Consider the following 21,315-nt stretch of genomic DNA (forward strand, 5'->3'; position numbering starts at 1 on the left):
ATTTTAATTTTTAATTATATCTTACATATTCTAATGAGGTTTCTCTTTACTAACATTATGGCATACTTACGTCTATTATAACATTAGAAGGTATAAGGCAATTATGTCTTATCGCGCAAATAACTTTCACTGTTATAATTTTATTATAATCAGGTAAACATTATTGTATGTTATTCGTGACAAGTATATTAAATTAAAATTCATATGGTGGTATAAATAAGTCTGCATTATAGGTATGTGGCGAACGACATAAAAGTATTTACTTAATATTATTATTCACATCCACTTCATTTGTATTATATAGTAGTATAGTGTATTATATAGTATAGTATATGCATTAATTATTTTCTACTTGCCAAATGGGTTTAGTGACGTGACCTTTTAGTTAGGTACAAATATAATAAAGCCTTAAAATCATAGCAGAATTTTAGCAATACCTTTACCTACCTATAACATAGATAAGTATAGATATCTCACCGCCTTGTAATTGAAGGTAGCCATTAAATGGCTTAAACGGCTGAAATTTTTGTCAGCCATTTAATAGCTGTCGTGGTGTAATTTACGCGGAACAAGACACGACACGAAGAAAAAAGTGAGAAATATCGTTTCATTCGTACATGATCTAAAAACTACATTTTTTTAATATTTTTCAAATACGAAAATAGATGACAGTGACAATTTCAATTGTCAATACTGGTTACATTTTCTTGTTAGGAGTGAGTAATCTTTACTAATCTATGACCTATAACTTCAAAAACCAAAACTACTAATACTTACTAAGTAAGAATTTTATACAAAAATATAAAATTGTTTCATCGACGATTAAAATTTCTTTTTAATAGTTTTCTCTGTGACTGTATGAGCTAATCTAGGTGACACCTGAAACAATTTTATTACGCGAAAATAAGGACTTACAGAGGTGAATATGAAATACGATTTACCTCGAATATTTAGAGTACATTTGTTATCAACTTCTAAAATAACTACTTCAGAGCACACCGTTTTATCAGTCAAATAATCACTTAGTACCTGTTTTAATCTTTTTTCTTGAGTTTCAAGAGTGGTCGGGTACCTTATTGTAGTGGCGAATTCAGTTACATGAAAGATTTAGCCACCTTACATAATCTTTATTTAGGTATTATTAGTTTATTTCCATTACTTGTATTAAAGCCAAAACACAACAGCGCTTAAGGCCGTTATAATAATATTATCTTATATATAAAATTCTCGTGTCACAATGTTAGTTACCGTACTCCTCCGAAACGGCTTTACCGATTTTCGCCAAATTTTATATGCATATTCAGTAGGTCTGAGAATTGGCTTCTATCTATTTATCATACCCCTAAGTGATATGGGTTGCTCATCCTTAACATTTTTTATATTTATATGGCAACACAATATTTGCCGGGTCAGCTAGTATACCTATATAATAATACAGAAATAGGTGTAGCCGTACTAAGAAGGGTTCTATCACCTTTACAAATAAATAACAAATATAAAACTGAAAATTGACTGACGTGATGACTAATACAAAATATAATAAATATTGCAACAAAGAATGGCATACAGAATTGGCAATACATATTACTCACGAGTACTTATCACCTGTGTACACAAAATGTTGAATTTATATTTAAATACTATAACTATAATCTATATAAATATAGGAATAAGACATCTTTCTAGAGAAATAAAACTACTGTATGTAAACTACTGTAACTACACCTGGAAGGGTGTAGTTCTTGTCTGAAAATCGGGATTCGTATCGATCGTCCAGACATTTTCATATAATATCCAGATTTCAGAACAATTTGTAAAAATAAATGAATAAATAAATAAAATAATAATATTTATAATGTGTCCCACATTAATAAAATAGAAAACAACAAAATTGTATTACGAGTAGTTATGTATACTGCCTTAATTTGCCAAAAAAAACATGAAGCGATTTCGGATTTTAAACACAAAACTCTCTTCCTGACTATGACGATATAGAAAATTAATTGTTTAAGATTTTGAACCAAATACTCAAGGCTAGACCATGCTATCCCTCGAGAAATAGGTCTATGACGCGACGACAGCCGATAAATTTTGACAAGATCAACCGCTAAAAAGAAATGGCCTCGTGTTCAGACTTCATTTTTGGAAGTGGGAACAAATCTGTGTCCGAACGCAGCTGCCTTATCCATCCTATTCGGGTTGATTGCACATGGCCATGTGCGAACGTGTCCACTTACTATCAGATGGACTAATACTAGTTCAATAACATAAATACAATTAATATCATTAGAGTACTTTGAAAGGTTATAGAACCAGTATACTTCTATCACTTTACCTATTCCTAGCGTGAAATACTTTCGCGATTCAGTGGAAGACTGCTGATGCCCGCCGACTTACAAATTTGGTAAAGTTAGTCAACGTCGTGTATGAAGTTTATTACAGACGTCGATGGGCGGCGACGAGGTTCCCCGACGTGTGACCCAAAATCGCGAACTTTTGCAGACCATCAAGCGCAGAAAAGTTGCTACTTAGGTCATATCATGAGATACGAGTTGCTGCAACTAATTATGATGGGAAAAGTAGATGGCAAAAGAAAAGTGGGTCGGAGAAAGAAGAGTGGACAGGGATAGCACGTGCTGCCCAGCTATTTCGCCTCGCTAAAGATTGAAGGAAGCTCGTAGAATTGACGGACAACCTTCGCTAGTCGGAGAGGCACTTTGAGAAGAAGAAGATGGCCGGCAGTGGCCGGAAAATCTCGGTATCTTGTGGACTCATGCAGTTTCATGACGAACTCCTTTGATTCAATCTTAAAAAACCTTTTCAAGAACACCTCTACACAGCAATAATAACCTGTTAAATAGCAAAGATATTGTTTATCATTGAAGAGACATGCGGGTTAAGTACAAGGTGTGCTATCATTTCACTCGACTTGTTTAGAAGAATACAATATTATTGGCGTGTGACCCTGGTTCACACCATCATTAACCCGTTACTGTACCATAGTAGTATTATTCTGTAAAATACTAAGATGACTTCGAATCTAGATGCAATCCAATTTCGATAAATTTGAGATAACCAAAACTAGGCTAATTGAATTCATGGCATCTAGTACCAGAATTCTTCACACACAGTAGTTTGTCTCATAGGACATTGTCATGTGTGCTTTTAAAATACTTAAAGACGAGAACATGAATATCAAAACCCAGAAATCTATATTTATCGTTAGGTCTGACTGGGAATCGAATCCCGAACTCTCTTCGTATCAGATCGATAGAATAACCACTGTGTTAAGCCCTACAGGTAAAAAACTATTTACTAACAAGTCCTGAAACAAATTTAGTAATTGGTACCATTGGAGGTTAGCTTAACCGACGATTGACTTAGGGTGGTTGCATCGAAAGCCCGGTTAAAGTTTGCGTTAAAGTTAAATATAACAGTAACTTTGACGGTAGCGATGGAATGTAAGAATTCTGTGTTGCACCAATTTATTTGTCATTAACGTCATTTGTGCCGTTGTCATCGCAATTTTTAGTAGAATTTGACAGGGAAGTTGACAAATACAGTAACTTTAACCGATCGAAATCGAGCGGTTAAAGTTAAGTATTAGTTATGATGTAATTACAACCTCAACTAAAATGGTGCAACGAATTATTTTTTTAACCATGGAATTGACGGTTGGTTAGGCTTCTGTAAATGTTAAAGTTACATGGTGCAACCCACCCTTAGTTATGAGGAGACTATCTTAGTCCTCAAGAGGGTGTCGCATTTGTGTTCGGCTTCAGGGAGAACATGTTCCAATGGTTACAGGCTTACAGATGTCCATAAGGGGCCGTTCAAGTATTACGTAACGCAATTTTTGAAGATTTTTGACCCCCCCTCCCCCCCTTGTAACGCACCGTAACGTTTTTCTATACCCCCCCCCCCCTAACGTTACGTAACACTCAAGTGTCAATTTTTACCCTAAACTCGCTAAAAAGTTATGTTATAGTTTTTATCCTTAGAATACTTTTACTTACATATTTACTTTATAATACTAAGAAATAAAACAAGAGATTTTTAATGCGAATAAGAGTAAAAACTAATAAAACATCAACTCATGGGCAGGCAAAAATATACTTGTCCTTTTTAACTACACCTAGTCGCTGTCGGATCAAACAGATACTCGATGCGAATTAAGTATGAAATGTCAAATGTGTGAAAATTCGGAATTGTTCAGTCGTGCATCTATTCCGAATCTATACGAATGTCATTTAGGTGGACGCCGCGCCGGCTCACGAAAACTTTAATGATAAATCAGACTACTATTTCGATAAATCTAACGTTGATAGTTCTAAGCCTGTATAAAGCATGAAGGAAAGATTACAATTCATTATTACTAGTGAGTGCGCGTGCAAACCTTACCGCCCTTACGTATTGATGCAAGGCATGAACGAACTAGCTTCTTAGTCCAAGAATAAGTACCTAGTCCACACCAAATTGTACTAACTAATGAGACTTTATGGGACTAGGTGGAACAGGATTCTGGATCACGTATTTTTAAATACTAGGAACAGGCATACCTAGTCCCAAATGTACCTAGTACAACCCATCTCTACTTGTCTATAAACACTACGAACGAATACTGACAACGGAAACAACATTAAATGACGTACAATACAATCTAGGGATTCCCCGTGAAATCTGAACGAAAAGATTTGCCAACTTGCGAGAACAAATTAAAAATGACAACCAGACTATACAAAGAGCGTGTTCAGCCGAACTAGGTCTCCTGAGTATTCTAAGTTAGTTTAAGTATAGTCAAAGCATACATACTGCTATACTGTACTATACTTAGTCTAACTCAGAATACTCAGGACTTAGTTCGGCTGAACCAGCTCATTCAAGGGATTTCCCGTAAAACGTAAATGAAAAGGGTTGCCAATTTAGGAGTTTTAATTCCCTATTTTTTTATTAAAAAAATGTTACGTAACGTGTATTACGGAAGACCCCCTCCCGCCCCTGTAACGCATCGTAACGTTTCACAAGACCCCCCCTCCCCCCCAAATTGCGTTACGTAATACTTGAACGACCCCTAAGCGGTAGTAACCTCTTACCTACCAGGTGCATTCTTGTTTACCTTGATCTTATAACAAAATATACGAAAGCTCTTATGTGCGAAACCAGTATATTAAGCTCCTTATAATGACGTCATGTAATCCAATGCCTACGTCATCAACACATATCATACTTCAACTATATTGTAGCAGCTTTAGCTAAATGGCCTGTCATCTTGAAACTGTGCAGAATCCAGACATTATTATAACAGCATTTTGTAAAATAGAACAAATCTCAACACGTGCGGTGGTGTTTCCAAAATCTTGAACTATTTGACGTCATTGATTTTTACTGTTTATTACTAACATGTGAATCATTTGGGAATTTATCGTATACGACCTTCACATCTCATGACCCCGACTTTGTGGTGCTTGGGATTATGAAAGAACTTTAAATGATAGCCTCTACTGAAGGCTGTAAAATTTTGCGGTTACTCGTATACCTAAGTCCCGCCAAAATTGATTTAGGTGTTGCACGGAGAGATAAATAATTAATTTAAAAAAATAAGCTAGTGTTGTGTCTTTGTCACTACTGTTACATTGCTGGGCATATGTCTCCTCCTAGATGCAGAGGGATTGAGGTCGTAGATTACTGAGCGAATTGTAAATTGAAAGACTACGTGGATTTTTTGTCATAAAAGTTGCCAAATTTCAGACAGTGTTAATAATTTAAAGACTTTTTATTCTTAAATTTTCATTATAGGGAACTAATTAAAGTATCTAAATATTTTCAAAAATATAAAAGAGATATCGGATCATTTCCTTTTTGAATCCATAGTCGGTTGGGTTGATTTAATTTTGGCAAAAAAAAAACTATGTATTATACTTATTAGTAACAATAGTAACACAGTATCTTGTGTGCAGCTCTTGCGTTGAGTCGCTTTAAACTAAGAAATATTAACTTCACTTAAAGTATTACATCATTTCCACAATTGTGACCGAGCGATTTATATACTGCATACAGTGTATTACGAGACATTTTCTTCAATTGAATACACATTAGTTCCTGATTACTCATAGTTTATGACAAGCACTATTTACTATCGGCTTCCGTATCTAATAAGATTAGTATTCGTCATTATTCTGACCATATTCATTATTCTGTTTCATAACAATGCAATTTCCAAATGATGTGCCAATGCCATTACTTTTTATCGGTCCCTAAGTTTTTTAGTTGTATTTAAAAGTCACTAAGGTTGTTTATAATATAAGCAGTGACAGCCTAGTGGTTAAGAAACTCGCCCTCTCGATCGAGAGGTCCGGTTCAAATCCCAGGCACGTCTGATTTTTCAAAGTTATATGCGTTATGGAAATTAATTATCACTTGCTAAATCGTGAAGGAAAACATCATGAGGAAACCTGCATACCTGAGAGATTTATAAAAAAAAATGTCAAAGGTATATGAAGTCTACCAATACGCACATGGCCAGCGCGGTGGACTACGGCCTAATCCTTCTCATTATGAGAGGAGACCCGTGCCCAGCAGTGGGACAGTAATGGGTTGTTCATGATGATGATGATGATGATGATGAAGGTTGTTTATATCTATATTTGCATTTTGCAGTTATTTAATAAAATAATTAATGAAAAGTTTTGTCATCAAAATATGTACCTAAGTAAAATAACCCAAATTTAAATCTGCGTTAGCAAAATTTAATAAAGTTCCAATAAAAAATTTGCCCTTAGAGTTTTACTTCTTAAGTAATTCCTTAATCAAGTTTGGAAGGTCTTATAAGGCCCACTGAATCCAGCATATTCCACTGTCTTCTTAATGTCATCAATCTAATGTTTGATAACGATGGTTATTCATTAATTAACTATTAATAAAATATTACATTAAGTGTCATGCTTGTTATTAAGATAAAAGCTGGTTTTTTAAAACCTACAGTATAAATACTGCTGCATTTTGTAGATATTAGTACGCTTCCTTCGAAAAAGTAGTTGTTTTACCATAGATTAGTAAAGATTACTCACTACTAACAAGAAAATGTAACCAAGTTTTGAGAATTGAATTAGTTGCGTAAAAAAGTTTTGCCACGTCTCCGTGCTAAAATGTCCCTAAAATATTTGAAATAATTATTTATTTATTATGTAAATTACGCAGTATTAGTTATTTATTCGTAAATTTTCTCTAAAAATGTTTTTATTTGTCAAGAATTCAAAAAAAGAACTTACTAATAAGCCGTTTGTGGCTTCATTCAATTTCAAGGCGGCGAAGTATATTTACTAATCTATGTATTTAACACAAAATTTCTAACCAATAAAGATTGCAGCTACACGGTGTACGGTTTGTTCAACAACAGATAATAAATATCAACGGCCATTAGCGTTCAGCCGTTCACGTATCGTTCGTAACCAACTTTTGTAGAAGCAGTAAACACTAGAGTTTTTCTCTTTACTAACAAGTTTGCATTTTGTTTCTCCAGTCAGCCAGGATTTAAAGGATCATTTAGAGTATGTATTAGTAGAGATTTAATACAGATACCTACAAACTTTTACCGCCAAGAATTTTGTTAAAAACTATTAAACGGATTTTTTTTATAATATAGGAGTAGCAGACGAGCATGCAGTCCACCTGATGGTAACTGGATATTGCCGCCCATGGACATATATAATCAACCCCAGATAGGATTAGATATTCCTACCTGAGGTCGGCCACAGATGCGCCGCCACCCCTGAGGACTAAGCTGGAACGCCTAGGAAAAGTATGTCTCCCTTACCACACCCTTCAAACCGGAACACAGCAGCGCCTAACACTGCTGTTATTAGGTAGAAATAGGTGTGGCGGTGGTGCCGCCGGAGTCGAACCACAAAGGGTTCTACCACCTCCAAATGGTGATTGGTTAGAGAGTAACTTCTATTACATCTATATCTACATTTTTACGAAAAACGTGAAACGTCCACCTCGGGCTGGATAGTATCCCGAACAATCTCCACTATCCTTCCTCCTGTGATATTCCCGGAACTCTTTAACGTCTCTTCAAAAAAGTGCAAAGAGAGTTCTCTTACAAAACCAAAAACACGGTTTCAGAGATAGAGCCCTGGCTTAGTTAACGAAACCCTAAAAATGAGACATTAGAGCAACATGGTTGCCCATGGGAAAGACCCATGTTCAGGAGTAAAGCATAAAAATAAAAAGGCTTGCAGCCAACTAATGAACTGCACGCTCATTACTACCTCAATGTCATAACAGAAAAGTCAACAAATAAATTAACACTTATTCTCGAACAACGTTCTCAAACCGCAAAGAATCGGTAGTTTCTTACGCATTAGCGCTCAAATAATGGTGTTTGGTGGCGTTTAATGTGTTTTAAATGTCCCTTGACTTGAACGATTAGATAGTCACAGTTTACGGTTGGATACGTGTTTCGATTGTATGCGAGTATTAGCTGCTGTTACAGATAAACTGTTAAAATTGTTTTTTTTTTGTAATTAATGGTTTATGTCATTCGCCTTGTCCAATTATAATACTGGAGGAAAATTTTAACGTATGTGGACGGCGAAATTAGGAACGGTAAGGATTAACGTAAATGACGCTTTCATCATTTTCTCAAAGGAGTAACAAAGCCGAATATGATAAAAAAAAATTTAAAGTTTACCAATCCCCACGTAGCTAGCGTGGTGTACTACAGTCTAATCCCTCTCATCGTAAGAGGAGATCCGTACTCAGTACTCACATTAATGGTAGCGCCTGGTCCTTCGGGATCGCGGGCGATGGCGTGCTTGCAGTCCCGACAAAGGACGTCCAGAGGATCACCGTGGAGTTTAAGCCGGCATATCCTCTCTGCACCCGCAGTTGAGAACCTTTGCAGGGATTTCCCCCAAAAACGCTGTGGTAAATTGTAAAAATGTGGTACTAACGTAAAAAAATAATCCTGTAAAGAATCTTTTCTTTTTAATAAAATATTTTTAATTTTGATTATGAATGCTGGTGATAGATAATACCTGTTAACAAAAGGCGTAAATATATAACGAGAAAAAAACAAAATAGCAACAATTTGATATACTAAAACCAAAATTGCGTGAGATGGTTCCCGGTCTAATCAATCACTGGAATAGCTTTATACGTTAGCTAAAAATACATGATCTAGCGAAGGTTACATAAACAACGTGGTAGGATAAACGTAAACCAAGCTTTTAAATAATAACACCGTGTTTAGTTTAGTCGGGTTTTGACTGTACACACTGTACAACCTACGCATGTCTTTGCTCCCTAGTCAATATTAATACGAGTCTAAAAACAAAAAAATAACAGAATGCTTAAAAGTTTAGCCTAGAATTATTTAAATAATAAAAACCTGACAGCTAAAAAATATAGCCTATGTCATTAATATTTTGTAGAAAATCATTCAAATCAAAATCAAATCAAACTTGTTTTATTCATAATAGATTATTGAACGTCAATACATCCACCACCACTTCACAAGGTGTTTCGTTATGGAGTAGAAGTAAATTTTGTAAAATTTTGGACCCAAAACCATTTTCTGACTTAATGCATACGCACCCCTATGCCAGCTCATTTACCATCTTAGTCCTCAAAAGTGTCAACGTATCGGTGATCAACCTCAATCTCTTATGGATCATCTCTTCTTACGGATGTCCACGGGCGGCAGTTACCACTTACCATCAGGTGAACTGTATGCTCGTTTGTCCCTTCATGTGATAAAAAATATCATATCCGCCGTTGCTATTTATTATATTTTAGTGATTAGTTCCAAAGAGGTAACCACTAAAAGTAAAATATGCGTCTCTATTACCCACTAAGATGTTCAAATTATCTAAATTCGCCGTTCATATAATACTAGTAATATACGAGTACCGCTTATAGTAATATATGAGGAGGTGTATTATCTTCGCCGCAATCTTCATTGTGCCAGCATCTGTAGGTGGTGTACCGTAAGTGGTGCCCTTGCCTATTTCTGATTGCAAGGCCAGTTGGCTAGAATAATCACCTACTTGATTTACTCATCAGTGCTTCCTTTCAGTGTTTAGAATTACAAAAATGTTTATTTGTAAATACACGGGTTCAAGGGTTTGTAGTGTTGTGAGAGGTTGTGAGATCGCTGGTTCAAAGTAAAAGGTCCTTTTTGGTTATTGAAATTTAATAAAAAAATATAAGTATCTTCTAGAGGCTAAAAATAGCAATGTATTAAGCGTTGCTAAAATCTGTTCTGATGAGTATAGTAAGGTGGAGTAGTAGGAGGTTCATCATCATCGGCCGACTTTTATGGTGGACTATGACGGTCCACACGAATGGTTATACATCTTTGATCAACTTCACATAGAATCTGTTTTAAATGGAGTAGGACACTGATGTCCATGATAAGCGGCAGTAACCACTTGCGTCAAGTGGACTGACAGCTCATTTGCTCCAACCTCAAGAAAAATCCTATCTATTCATAGAATCTATTCATAGTTATTAAAGGTTCTTCCAACTAAGTACTCAAGAGTCCTCATCTATTACCGGGGTAAATAGTTCAATTATATTTGGGATTGACTACAGATATCCATCAACAGTGATCAGCATTAAATGGACCACCTGTTCGTTTGTTTTAAATCAAGTTACCCGCATATGTTATGATGACTACCAACAAAATGTTTTCTTAAAGCAAATGAGAACAAAGTTGAAACCTACGCACGACCGTAACGTTTAATAACTAATTAAGAGAGGTAATAATTGTGGTTAATTATTGCTGTGTAGGTATTGTGCTTCCGCTAATATGACTACACTGTAATATGTAAGACATTATGCAATGCCATAGGTATATTTTAGAACTATTGCACTACTTTAATTTTGTTAAAAATGCATTTGTGAAAGATATTCCTTGGGTAGCTACAATTTTAATTTGGCAAAATTTGATTCATTAGAGGGTAGAACCATTATGGTTTGAACTAGGAGGTACTAGGTGCGTTTCTAGCGTGAACCAAATCTAGCGTTTTGGTGGAAAAGTATGCATACTGTTTGACTCACATATGAGGCGAAGTGAGGTGTAGTAAAGCATCCGTGATCAGTTTCATTTACAATCTCTAATCTGTACAACTCATGGTAAGGGCATGAGTTTTCAAAACATCCCACAATTTTACGTTACGTTTACACAATCCATTATTCTGTTCCGTTTGCTTCAGTAGACTGAGTAAACGTAACAAACGTACACGTATATACAAAACGTAACGTTTTGTCTGCCTCACATGTTCGCAAAAAAGAGAGACAAAACATAAAACACCATTTTGTCAATTTAGACATTTAATGTTACGTTACTGATACTATAGTTCTGATACAACCCGCTAGGGGCGCTGATTGGAATTTGTATGGGCAAATACGTAAACAAATACCAAAACAGTCATATTTTTCAAAAGTAAAAACTCATGGTAAGGGTACTATAGTTCTGATACAACCCGCTAGGGGCGCTGATTGGAATTTGTATGGGCAAATAATCATACAAAACAGTCATATTTTTCAAAAGTAAAAACTCATGGTAAGGGTACAGACTTTGTTAGAGATGTCCATGTCATTCGACACTTCTGTTGGACTGCCTGCTCATTCGCAACTTCAATAATACATATTTAAATAATACAAGTAATTAATTAAAAAAATCAAAAACCCGACTGCACCAAAAAGGCTGAAGTAGAATTTCCAAAAGCAGTGAAATAGGCATTTCGTTATTTTTATCCAGAAAGCCACATACAAAGTTTCATAGTAGGTGTCTGCTTCAAAACAAAAGATGTTCAAACAATATTATACTATTTTATCCTCGTAGTGCTAATTTACGCTATATAATAAAGAACCTAAAAAATGTGTAAAATTCCAGCACGCTTAAGTTCAGCGGTTTCCCTTTGCGTCGATCTCTGGTACAGCAACTCACTCACTTAGTCAGACAGTCATCTTGATGTGTATATACGAGTATATATGTACTAGCTGACCCGGCAAACGTTGTGTTGCCAAGTAAATAAAAAAATGTTAAGGATGAACAACCCTTATCACTTAGGGGTAAAAAAATATAGATAGTGGCCGATTCTCAGACCTACTGAATATGTATATAAAATTAGGTGAAAATCGGTGAAGCCGTTTCGGAGGAGTACGGTAACTAACACGAGAATTTTATATATAAGATATATTATATAACGTATGTGTAATCTCCTCTTAATTTCCTGTATTTTGACACCCTACTCGATAGGTTTGGTTAATTTTTTTTAGAACGTGTTACTACTCGTATTTTGCGAAAAAATACACCATTTACGGTCTATAAAATATATAAATTCAGTAAATCAAAGTTTCGGTCATTATTTTACCTCGTTAGAGGTAGAATTTCATTATTTTTATCTAACAAACCTGATGCAAAATTTCATAGCGTTTGCTTCAAAATTGACGATTGTTCAAAGGAACTTTAAACCCTTATTTTACCCTCTACGGGGTTGATATTTCGGGGGGCGATAAATAAGTGCGTCCTTGTTCCTATCCAGAAAGCCAAATACAAAATTTTATAGTAGTTGCTTCAAAATTAAAGGATTTCAAAAAAACTGTTTTACCCTATTTTACCCTCTTTAGGGTAGAATTTCCAAAAGGCCTTTCTTAGTACTTATTCACGCTATATAGAGAACCTATGTGCAAAATTTCAGAAGTGTAAGGTCCTTGGTTTAGGCTGTACGTTGATTTCTGAAAAATGAAAAAGTCATTTAGTTAGTCAGTCAGTCAGTCACCTTGCTGTTTTATATATATATATACAAATATGTTTTTATAATCTCCGTTTAATTTTTTTTCATTTGATACTCTACTCGATAGGTTCGGTTAACTTTTTTTTTTTAATTTGTTACTATTTCGCGCCAAAAATCCGCCATTTTGTTTTTTTTTACTAACACCTATCTAAGGACACTCGGGTCATTGAGACAAATATAATGACACCTTAACTGTTGAAATTCATCCAGCCGTTTGTTAGATCGGATCAAATAAAGAAAGACAAACATACAAGATACGCGCGAAAAACATAACCCTTCCTTAGCAGTCGGGTAAAAAAACGCACAACTTTAGACAGACATGACGATGGCTACATTTCACATTCTAAAATAATTTAAACTGAATCAACAAAAGCCAAAATCTATGAAAAACCCAGTACCTGAATAGGAATTTCTCCACTGCGTCATTAAGAACCAATATACTTAATCAGTTCTAAGAACAGATTCGGGGATATCAAAGCGAATGATGACGTCAATCTCGGAATCGGACCTAATAGCAACGAAATTCCGTATAAATCATTGACCTCATAACTCACGTATTGAAAACATATGTACCTACTTACAAAAGGAGTTGCGTTTCCGCTCATGACTCTATGTTTTTCCATTTTTTAGTAAATAAGGCTATGACTCCCCTGAAATACTTTAATTTCATCTCAGGATTCGTTCAGGTGTTCAAACTAAACATTCGTGGAAGAACATTCCTAAGTTCCCAACCCAGTGCTGTACCAATACCGGCTTGCGGGCCTTTTGACAGAAATCTGAGGCATATTAGTCTCATACAGATTACCTCACTATATTTTTATTCAACGTAAAAATGTAATTCTTACTTAATTTCTAATACTCATAATACGTACCAATACGCACTTGGCCACCGCGGTGGACTATGGCCTAATCCTTCTAATTATGAGAGGAGACCCGTGCCCAGCAGTGGGACAGTAATGGGTTGATGATTATGATGATGATGACTCATAACATAACTTAAAAATCTTATATATGCGTGTCTTGGCCTGTGATCCTTCCGTAAGGACAATATAAAAGCTAGTTCACAAATGGAAATATTTTTTGTGAACTCGCAATTGAAACAATCTATTAATCATTCGGACCCCACGTGTAATTAATTGCGGACCCTTGGCCAGCAATTAAATAGCTAATTGTGTAATTTAAATGAAAAGGGAAGCGATGGCCAGATGCCGTTTAAATTTAATAATATAACAAATCTGTACAAATAAATAAAATCTGTATGTAATGTCAAAATAACAGGCATTTGCTAAACGCATAAAAGTATACACGGCACTTATAAAAAAAAACTACTTAATTTTTGTATGTCTGTCTGTCTGTTTGTTCCAGCTAATATCCGAAGAGGCTAGACGATTTTTTTGCACTTTTGCTAGCCCTTAACCGATGTTGTAGGTAGTAACTTATGATACTTTTGTTTTGGAGAAAATAATTGGGATTTCGCACAAAGAAATTAAAAGCTATGAAGTATCCCAAGTATTTTAAATTAATTAAAGGCGATTGAAACAGCTCGCCATAATTAAACGCAATTTACTAATTTTAATGTCCTAAAATCACTTGTCACTGTATCGGAAACCATCCAATCAATTTTATGAGTGTGTATTGTTGGTCATAGTTCTTAAAATATAGAGTAGATTTTTGACCCGATAGCTGTCGTTTCTGTCCAAATTAATTTTATTTTGCGGCAGGATTTAGGCCCACAAGTTTATATTATGATTACCTTTTAAAAAACTATAAGTAAGAATTGTAAAAAATAAATATCAATCTATATTAGCACACGGTAGGTATAAGGAAAAATCATATCTTTCTCATTTTATTTCTTGTAAAAACGCTATGGTCATTAAAATCGAATTCCTAAAACGAGAATGTCTTTACGTACCTACGTCACATAAAAATTCCTTTCCGGGCGTAAAAACCCCAGGCGTATTATCAGTACATTCCCAGATCGAAGTAGATTAGTTTTACCTGGCTGATTATGGTTTTCCTTGGTGGTTTGGAAGTAGATACTAGGGTTGCCCTTCTTTATAAATAATATTTCATGCAAGAATATTGTAAAAATGTAGAAGGTTAGTATGAAGGCAGACGTGCTACCTGATGGAAAGTAGTCAACGTCGCCTATGAACATTTGCAATACCAGAGGAGTCGCCAATGCATCGCCGGCTTTAAAGGAGAGCTTGTTTTGCACCTTTTTGAAGAGCCCCATGTCATAGCGCTCCGGGAATACCTCAGGAGGAAGTTCATTCCACAGCTTTCACGTTCATGACAATAGATAGGATATCTGTAGGATAAAATATGTGGTAGGTACAGCATACATTTTTCTGGTGCTCATTTTTTCGCCAACCTATTTGTAATATTGGAAACCACTGATCACAAGTTATTTTGGGGAAAACTCCACGTTCTTTGAATCACCGATAAAAATATAGTATTATTTTTTATGTTATATTATGGGTACAAGGTGAATTTTATAAATGTTCTTTGATGGCTAAATGCAAAACGAAGAAACTGCGAAATTGCATAAAGAAGTAACAAAGCCGATTTTGATATAAATAATTTTAATAAAAAAGTAGGGCTGCATAAGTCCCTTAAAAACAACTTTTTAGTACGAGTGGCAATCCTAGTACCTCACATTAGTCGTGACGTCAATGGCTTGGGTCTTTCTAAGTGTTTTGGCAAACTGTTGAGTCAGGCTAACACGTCTATTTACTTCCTCGGTAATACTTCTGTCAATAAACAAAAACCGGCCAAGTGTGAATCGATCGTGAGAGTACCGTCCCGCAATATATTAATACACATTTTTCAATCAATGACTTTCTATGTACTTATGTGTATGTATAAATTATGTGAGTATCTAAAGTGGGTACGTATTATCCTATTTTCCGGATTTGCCAAACCGTCACAATTTAAGACGTGTGGATAGAACATTTGACTGCAGCATACCTTTTGATCAAGTCAAAATTTGTAGAGTTGGAGTTGCGGTAAACACTAAGCGTGTGCACACACATTACAGAATACAGGTGAAAATAAGGAGCTTCTTAAAATAGGACAGACTTATGAACGCAAGATGTGGTCAGAGTTAAGGTTCCTACTTGTACGGTACCCTAACCTTTGTTTGCTTAATGTTTATTGTTGTCATTTTAACTTCCGACAATACCTAAAAACATGTACGCTACAGATTAACAATATGATAATGATGATTAACATTATGATATGACATTAGGGAAATGACTTGTCAAATTACTTGTAAAAATAAGTACTACATTGTGAACACTACTTTAAAAAAGTCACTTGATAACCGTAACATCTTCAAGACCTTGATAAAAATAATTGCAAGTTAATTGATACAAAAAATACAATTAATGTACAGTTTAATATTGGCATTAGTTATTTCAGTCACTAAAATATGTTTTGACGGCCTTTGGGTCGTTTATTTTCGTTTTTAGCAATTCCTCACACAATTTAATATTTTTTTTATTTGTCATGTTCGAATGTAAGTACATAATATATGTACATGTTTGTCTCATTTTTGGCTCGACCTGCAGCTCAAACAGCTTGATGGATTTTAACATAAAAGGTTTTGTTTCATTTGTTATAATGTAGGAGTATCATACGCAACCTTTTTAAGCACTCAATTTTATTTGTTTTTATAATTAATTAATACGAAATACTTCGTTCCGTATATATGCAGTGATAGCCTAGTCGTTAAGAAGCTCGGCCTCTCTTCTCGGTCGAAAGCTTGAAAAATAAGAGTTTGGAATTTGAACCTCAGACCCCTCGATCGACATTAATTATCACTTGCTAAAAGGTGAAGGAAAACATCGTGAGGAAACCTGCATACCTGACAGATTTATAAAATAAAAAACAATCTCAAAGGTATGCGAAATCTACCAATACGCACTTGGCCAGCGTGGTGGACTATGACCTAATCCTTCTCGTTCCGTATGACCTCAGAGAGTGTGATTCTTTCCGAACAAGATCGATTCTTGGATCGATTCAAATCGAAGTGTAATAAATCGATTCACAAAAAAATCGAGGCCCAAAGAATCGATTCTCCAAAAATCTATCTTCGATGCAAGCACTGTAATACGTATCCTTCAACAAAAAATGTCTATAACACATTAAGCCAACTTCGAAAGATCGACTTTCGATTTTCTAGGATGATAGATCGATTCACTGAATCGATCCATTACTGGAGATCGATTAAAATAATAATTTTTTTGCCCAACAAGATCGATTCTTCGACCAATCCATCTCAGATCGCACTCCCTATATGACTCTACCCTCATCAACAATATTCTGAACTTTTTCATACCTGAAATTCGTTCTATTAAATACTCAGCACTTTTTACGTAATTGTTTTTATTCACCTTACCGTGAGTAATGCTGATAAGCGGTCACAATTCCGTTTATCGATTGCCAGCGACATCAATGAGTGGAACCTTGTCTAATTGCACGGCTCGTGGCGAATGCGGGCGTTTGACGCATACCTTTGCCATGCATTTTAATGGAAATACTTTCGCTAGGTTTTATTTTCATTTAAATTTCGAATAAAATATTATTAAATCTTAATGGTTTTAATAGCTAGTAATTAATGGCGACATACGTCATCCGCCATTGATGACGTCTGTAACGTGACGAACGTTAGCCTCAGGTTAAAAAAGGAACACTCAGTTTTGAAATGGAGGACTTAAACGCCGCTTAGAATTATGAAATTAAAACTTCTTGTGGAATATTTTTAGACCGGTTACACGGTGCAAGGTGGTATTATTTTATTCTATATAAGTATTATTTGTCTAAGTCACATTTTTTTTCGTTCCTGCAATACATAAAAAGCATGAAATAGTGCATTTCGCAGGCTCACCTTATCATGTAACAACAATACCATAATGGAAGGAAAATGCCTTGTATAGGAAAACACGTAATATAATCATAAGCCCCCCATTAAACGTCACAGCTGTTCATTAAAGTTTTACATAGTGTTTGTTGCGACCTTCCCGGGCCGCCCGGTTTGTGTGTGATTTTTCGTTTTTAAGAAGACCTTAATGTATGTATGTACCTACTTCTTACCCTTTGGAACCTCCTGCAGCTCAAACGGCATGACAGGTTCAGATCCTGTCAAGTCCTATGAGGTGTTTTTGAATTCCTATTAATTGTAGACGTGACATGAGTAACATTTTTAAACACTCGGGTCGTAAGTTTTTATAGAAATCGTATAAAAACTTAAAAATTAGGACTTACTTTGAAATTACTTTCGAAAAGTTTTATTTCACTTATATGTAGGTAGGTTCAGATTATGTTAATAACGTGACTTAATGTGTAATAGTGAATTCGAAGAAGTGCTAATGTTAGAGTAGACACCAACTGTCGATTATAAAAAAACAATAAAATTGGTCTATGACGGAGAATGTATGTAGAAGTTCCTTGTATCTTGAAAATATGAATATTTTTAACCGACTTCATACATTTGCACGTGCATGTCTTTTTTAATTTTGTTGTGGATTAAATTCTAAAGGTAAAGGGTTCTTAACCCTAGTCAAATAGGCAAGTAGAACTGCCTCAATTAAATATATTTTTATGAGTAATTTATCACCTGTTTGGGTATTTATACCGAAAATAATTTTTGTGATTATTTTCTTTGTTTATCCATCTATGGTTTATCTCAAAGATTTGTCAAAACAATACAGCAGATTGGTAGGCTTCCAATTAAGTACAAATAGAAGTTTACTATTACAAAGAACCATAATATCTGTGATCCACTCTTTTTAAACCAGAATATAAGAGCAGTGCGTTGCTGCTTTAACCGTTTTTTATGGAAACGAATGTAATGTTACACGTGCAATTTACCTGATGGTATGCGATTACTGCCGTCCATGGGCATGTTGTAATCATATCACAAGTACAACTAGGATTCTCCTTTCTATTGGCTATTAAGGTATTGCTACCCATCACAACTAGTGGAAATGCTAAATGGTAGAAACAATTTTAAGAGACAACCTTACCAGACCCTTTAAATCAGAACAAAGCGCGTCAAACTGCTATAAGACAGATATACGGGCCAGTGGTACTTATGCACTCAGATGTTTGTGCTCCCTTCCAAACTTTGAAGTTATTTAGGTACAATGATATCAAAATCAGACAATACTAAATTCTGATCACGTATGCAGACACGTGTATCCACATGCCATCACGTTATGGCGTTTGAAACAAAGGACAGTCATCATAAATGCCATTGCAATTATTTGATCTTACCATCATATTAAACTAACACAATGCAAAACTCATAACCCATATCTTATACGTTATTGCGTAATTATATGGCTAATCTGGTAAATTTAAGTCGTTACTAAAAGATTATCATTTTAATACACATTTGTTGGACATGAAAAACCTATAAGTTACTAAAAAAATGTTAAAATAGTAGGATTCGATTACCATTTCATTTAAAAATCTTATTATAATTATTTCTATCCTTTTGAGTTTGGGATATTAATGAACAAATTAAAATATAACGTTGTATGTAAAAAAACGCTAACGCCAAAACGCAGTGTGTGAACGCGCTAATAACTTACCTAATTCCTTTTTTTTATTTTTTTCAGATTAGACCAACATGTCTCTATCGACAAGCAGACAGCAGTTCTTAGCTTACGAGCCTAATGGAGACCCAGAGGTGCAGTACGGGCGAAAAGGAGGCGTTTTCATTTCTACCTGCATATGCATCAGTTTTGTTATTTTCGCCGTGTTAGCAGCAGTTCTTGTAGGCGTCATTGTATATTTCATCACATTTTTCAAGGTACGTAAACTGAAATACAGAATATACGGTTCTTGTGATTATCAATCCATTATTTTCCCGTTCCTGAGCACGAGTAATTTTTGTCTTTTGCACGTTGATTGCAGTATTAGATCTTTGAGCTATCTTAGGAACAGATCACTGGAACGAATGGTGATGAGAGTACTAAAAAGTAACCTAAGAGCACCTATGAGAATCCATATCCAGTTGGTAGATAAGTGTTTGATTTGACTCGAGACCATAATTAATATAGCTTCTTATCTCGGAAGAAGATAGGGCAATATAACAAAAACTCGTACCATTCGTTGATTATTATGATTTTGTAGAATAATATCTGTAAATCTTAAAACTTTACAGGCTTAATGCAGACTTACGTCGTATTACCGTACAACAAATGTATCATCTATTAAATAAGCGTAATAACCGGAACTATAATATAGATTCAAAACGTTAATTTAATCAATACATAATTAAGTACATCTTTATCTATACCGGGAATGTTAAATAATAAATATTCACCCAAAACATAGTCGATAGGTATTCAGTTTTAACTGGTGTGAATTACGTATTACGTCATTGCAATCAATTAATTGTACGAAAATTTGTAATTCAAACACAATCATCATTTGCTGAAGTATCTGGCGCCTGTTAATTATTTTTATTATCGTACGGATGGTTTTTGAGGAGGGATTTAAAATTACGCTTAGTTATAAATAGCAGTAATGAATTAAGAGATCATTATCACTATGCATAGGTTTTTTCGTAAGGTTGTTACTTCGTAAGGTGACTTCGTAATATTTCGCAACCTGTTAATTTGACCACTCAAATGCTAGATATCTCCTAAAATAGTCTGAAATGGACTAAACATGAAAACTGGGCCTTCGGCGGTTATCTCGTCCAAGGCAAAGTCTGTGTTATCGATTAATAATTAAAACAAAATTGTTAATTTATTATATATTGTGAATACAATATTTTATACATACGTTACTACGTATGACACGAATTGTTTTATCAATGGTTGCGTAAACCACACTGAATTTACAACAGGAAACTGTAGTAGTATTGGTAACCTCTGACTTATCAAAATAATACGTCAAAGTCATAGTGACAAGATGGATATAAAAAAATCAGTCAGTTGTGGTCGAAATGCAGTGAGTGAGGTTGTTGCCGTTTCGTTTAAAACATCAATCTTTTAAATTCGAACACATTGTGTAAAATGTTTTATACGTAAATTTATTTTCAAATAAAACGATAATAGAATGTTATACTCATATTAATCATTCAAAATATGTAATAATTTACTAAAATAAAGTTAGATATTGCTCTCTATTTAAATCACATTTCATTTTCGTCTGTGATATTTATCGAATATAAATGAGAAAAATGTTCCTAAGATTAATAGGATTGACTGTGATTAATTGTCTTCTAATTTATGGTGATGAAACGGTGAGTATAGCTCCTATTTTTAATCCTATTACACATAATTTTATTATTAACAAAACTAATTGGTAAAACTAATTTGCACCATATAGGAAACCTTAAATATTAACGGAAATGATCGGGGAGGAAAACTTTTGGTACAGGAATATCGAAAAATAGCAATACTTAAAGAGTATACGCGTAAAATCTAGTAATATAGGTGAAGGTCAAATCTGGTATATAATGGACCATATTTCTAAATTAAATAAATTT

At 34.7% G+C, this 21,315-nt stretch overlaps 1 protein-coding gene across 1 annotated transcript in view; it reads left to right on the top strand.

Annotated features, from left to right (window-relative positions):
* LOC140750023 (aminopeptidase N) overlaps nucleotides 1-21,315 on the top strand; it is a 36,186-nt gene that overhangs the window by 996 nt on the left and 13,875 nt on the right. The window contains exon 2 of the mRNA XM_073083313.1: nucleotides 19,433-19,626. Within this exon, the coding sequence (XP_072939414.1) occupies nucleotides 19,444-19,626 (183 nt within the window). The 5' untranslated portion in view covers nucleotides 19,433-19,443. The remainder of the gene's footprint in view (nucleotides 1-19,432; nucleotides 19,627-21,315) is intronic.

This window comes from Epargyreus clarus, unplaced genomic scaffold (genome assembly GCF_041222505.1).
Source record: "Epargyreus clarus isolate Ecla_fem2 unplaced genomic scaffold, WU_Ecla_fem_2.2 ptg000019l, whole genome shotgun sequence".
Lineage (NCBI taxonomy): Eukaryota > Metazoa > Arthropoda > Insecta > Lepidoptera > Hesperiidae > Epargyreus > Epargyreus clarus.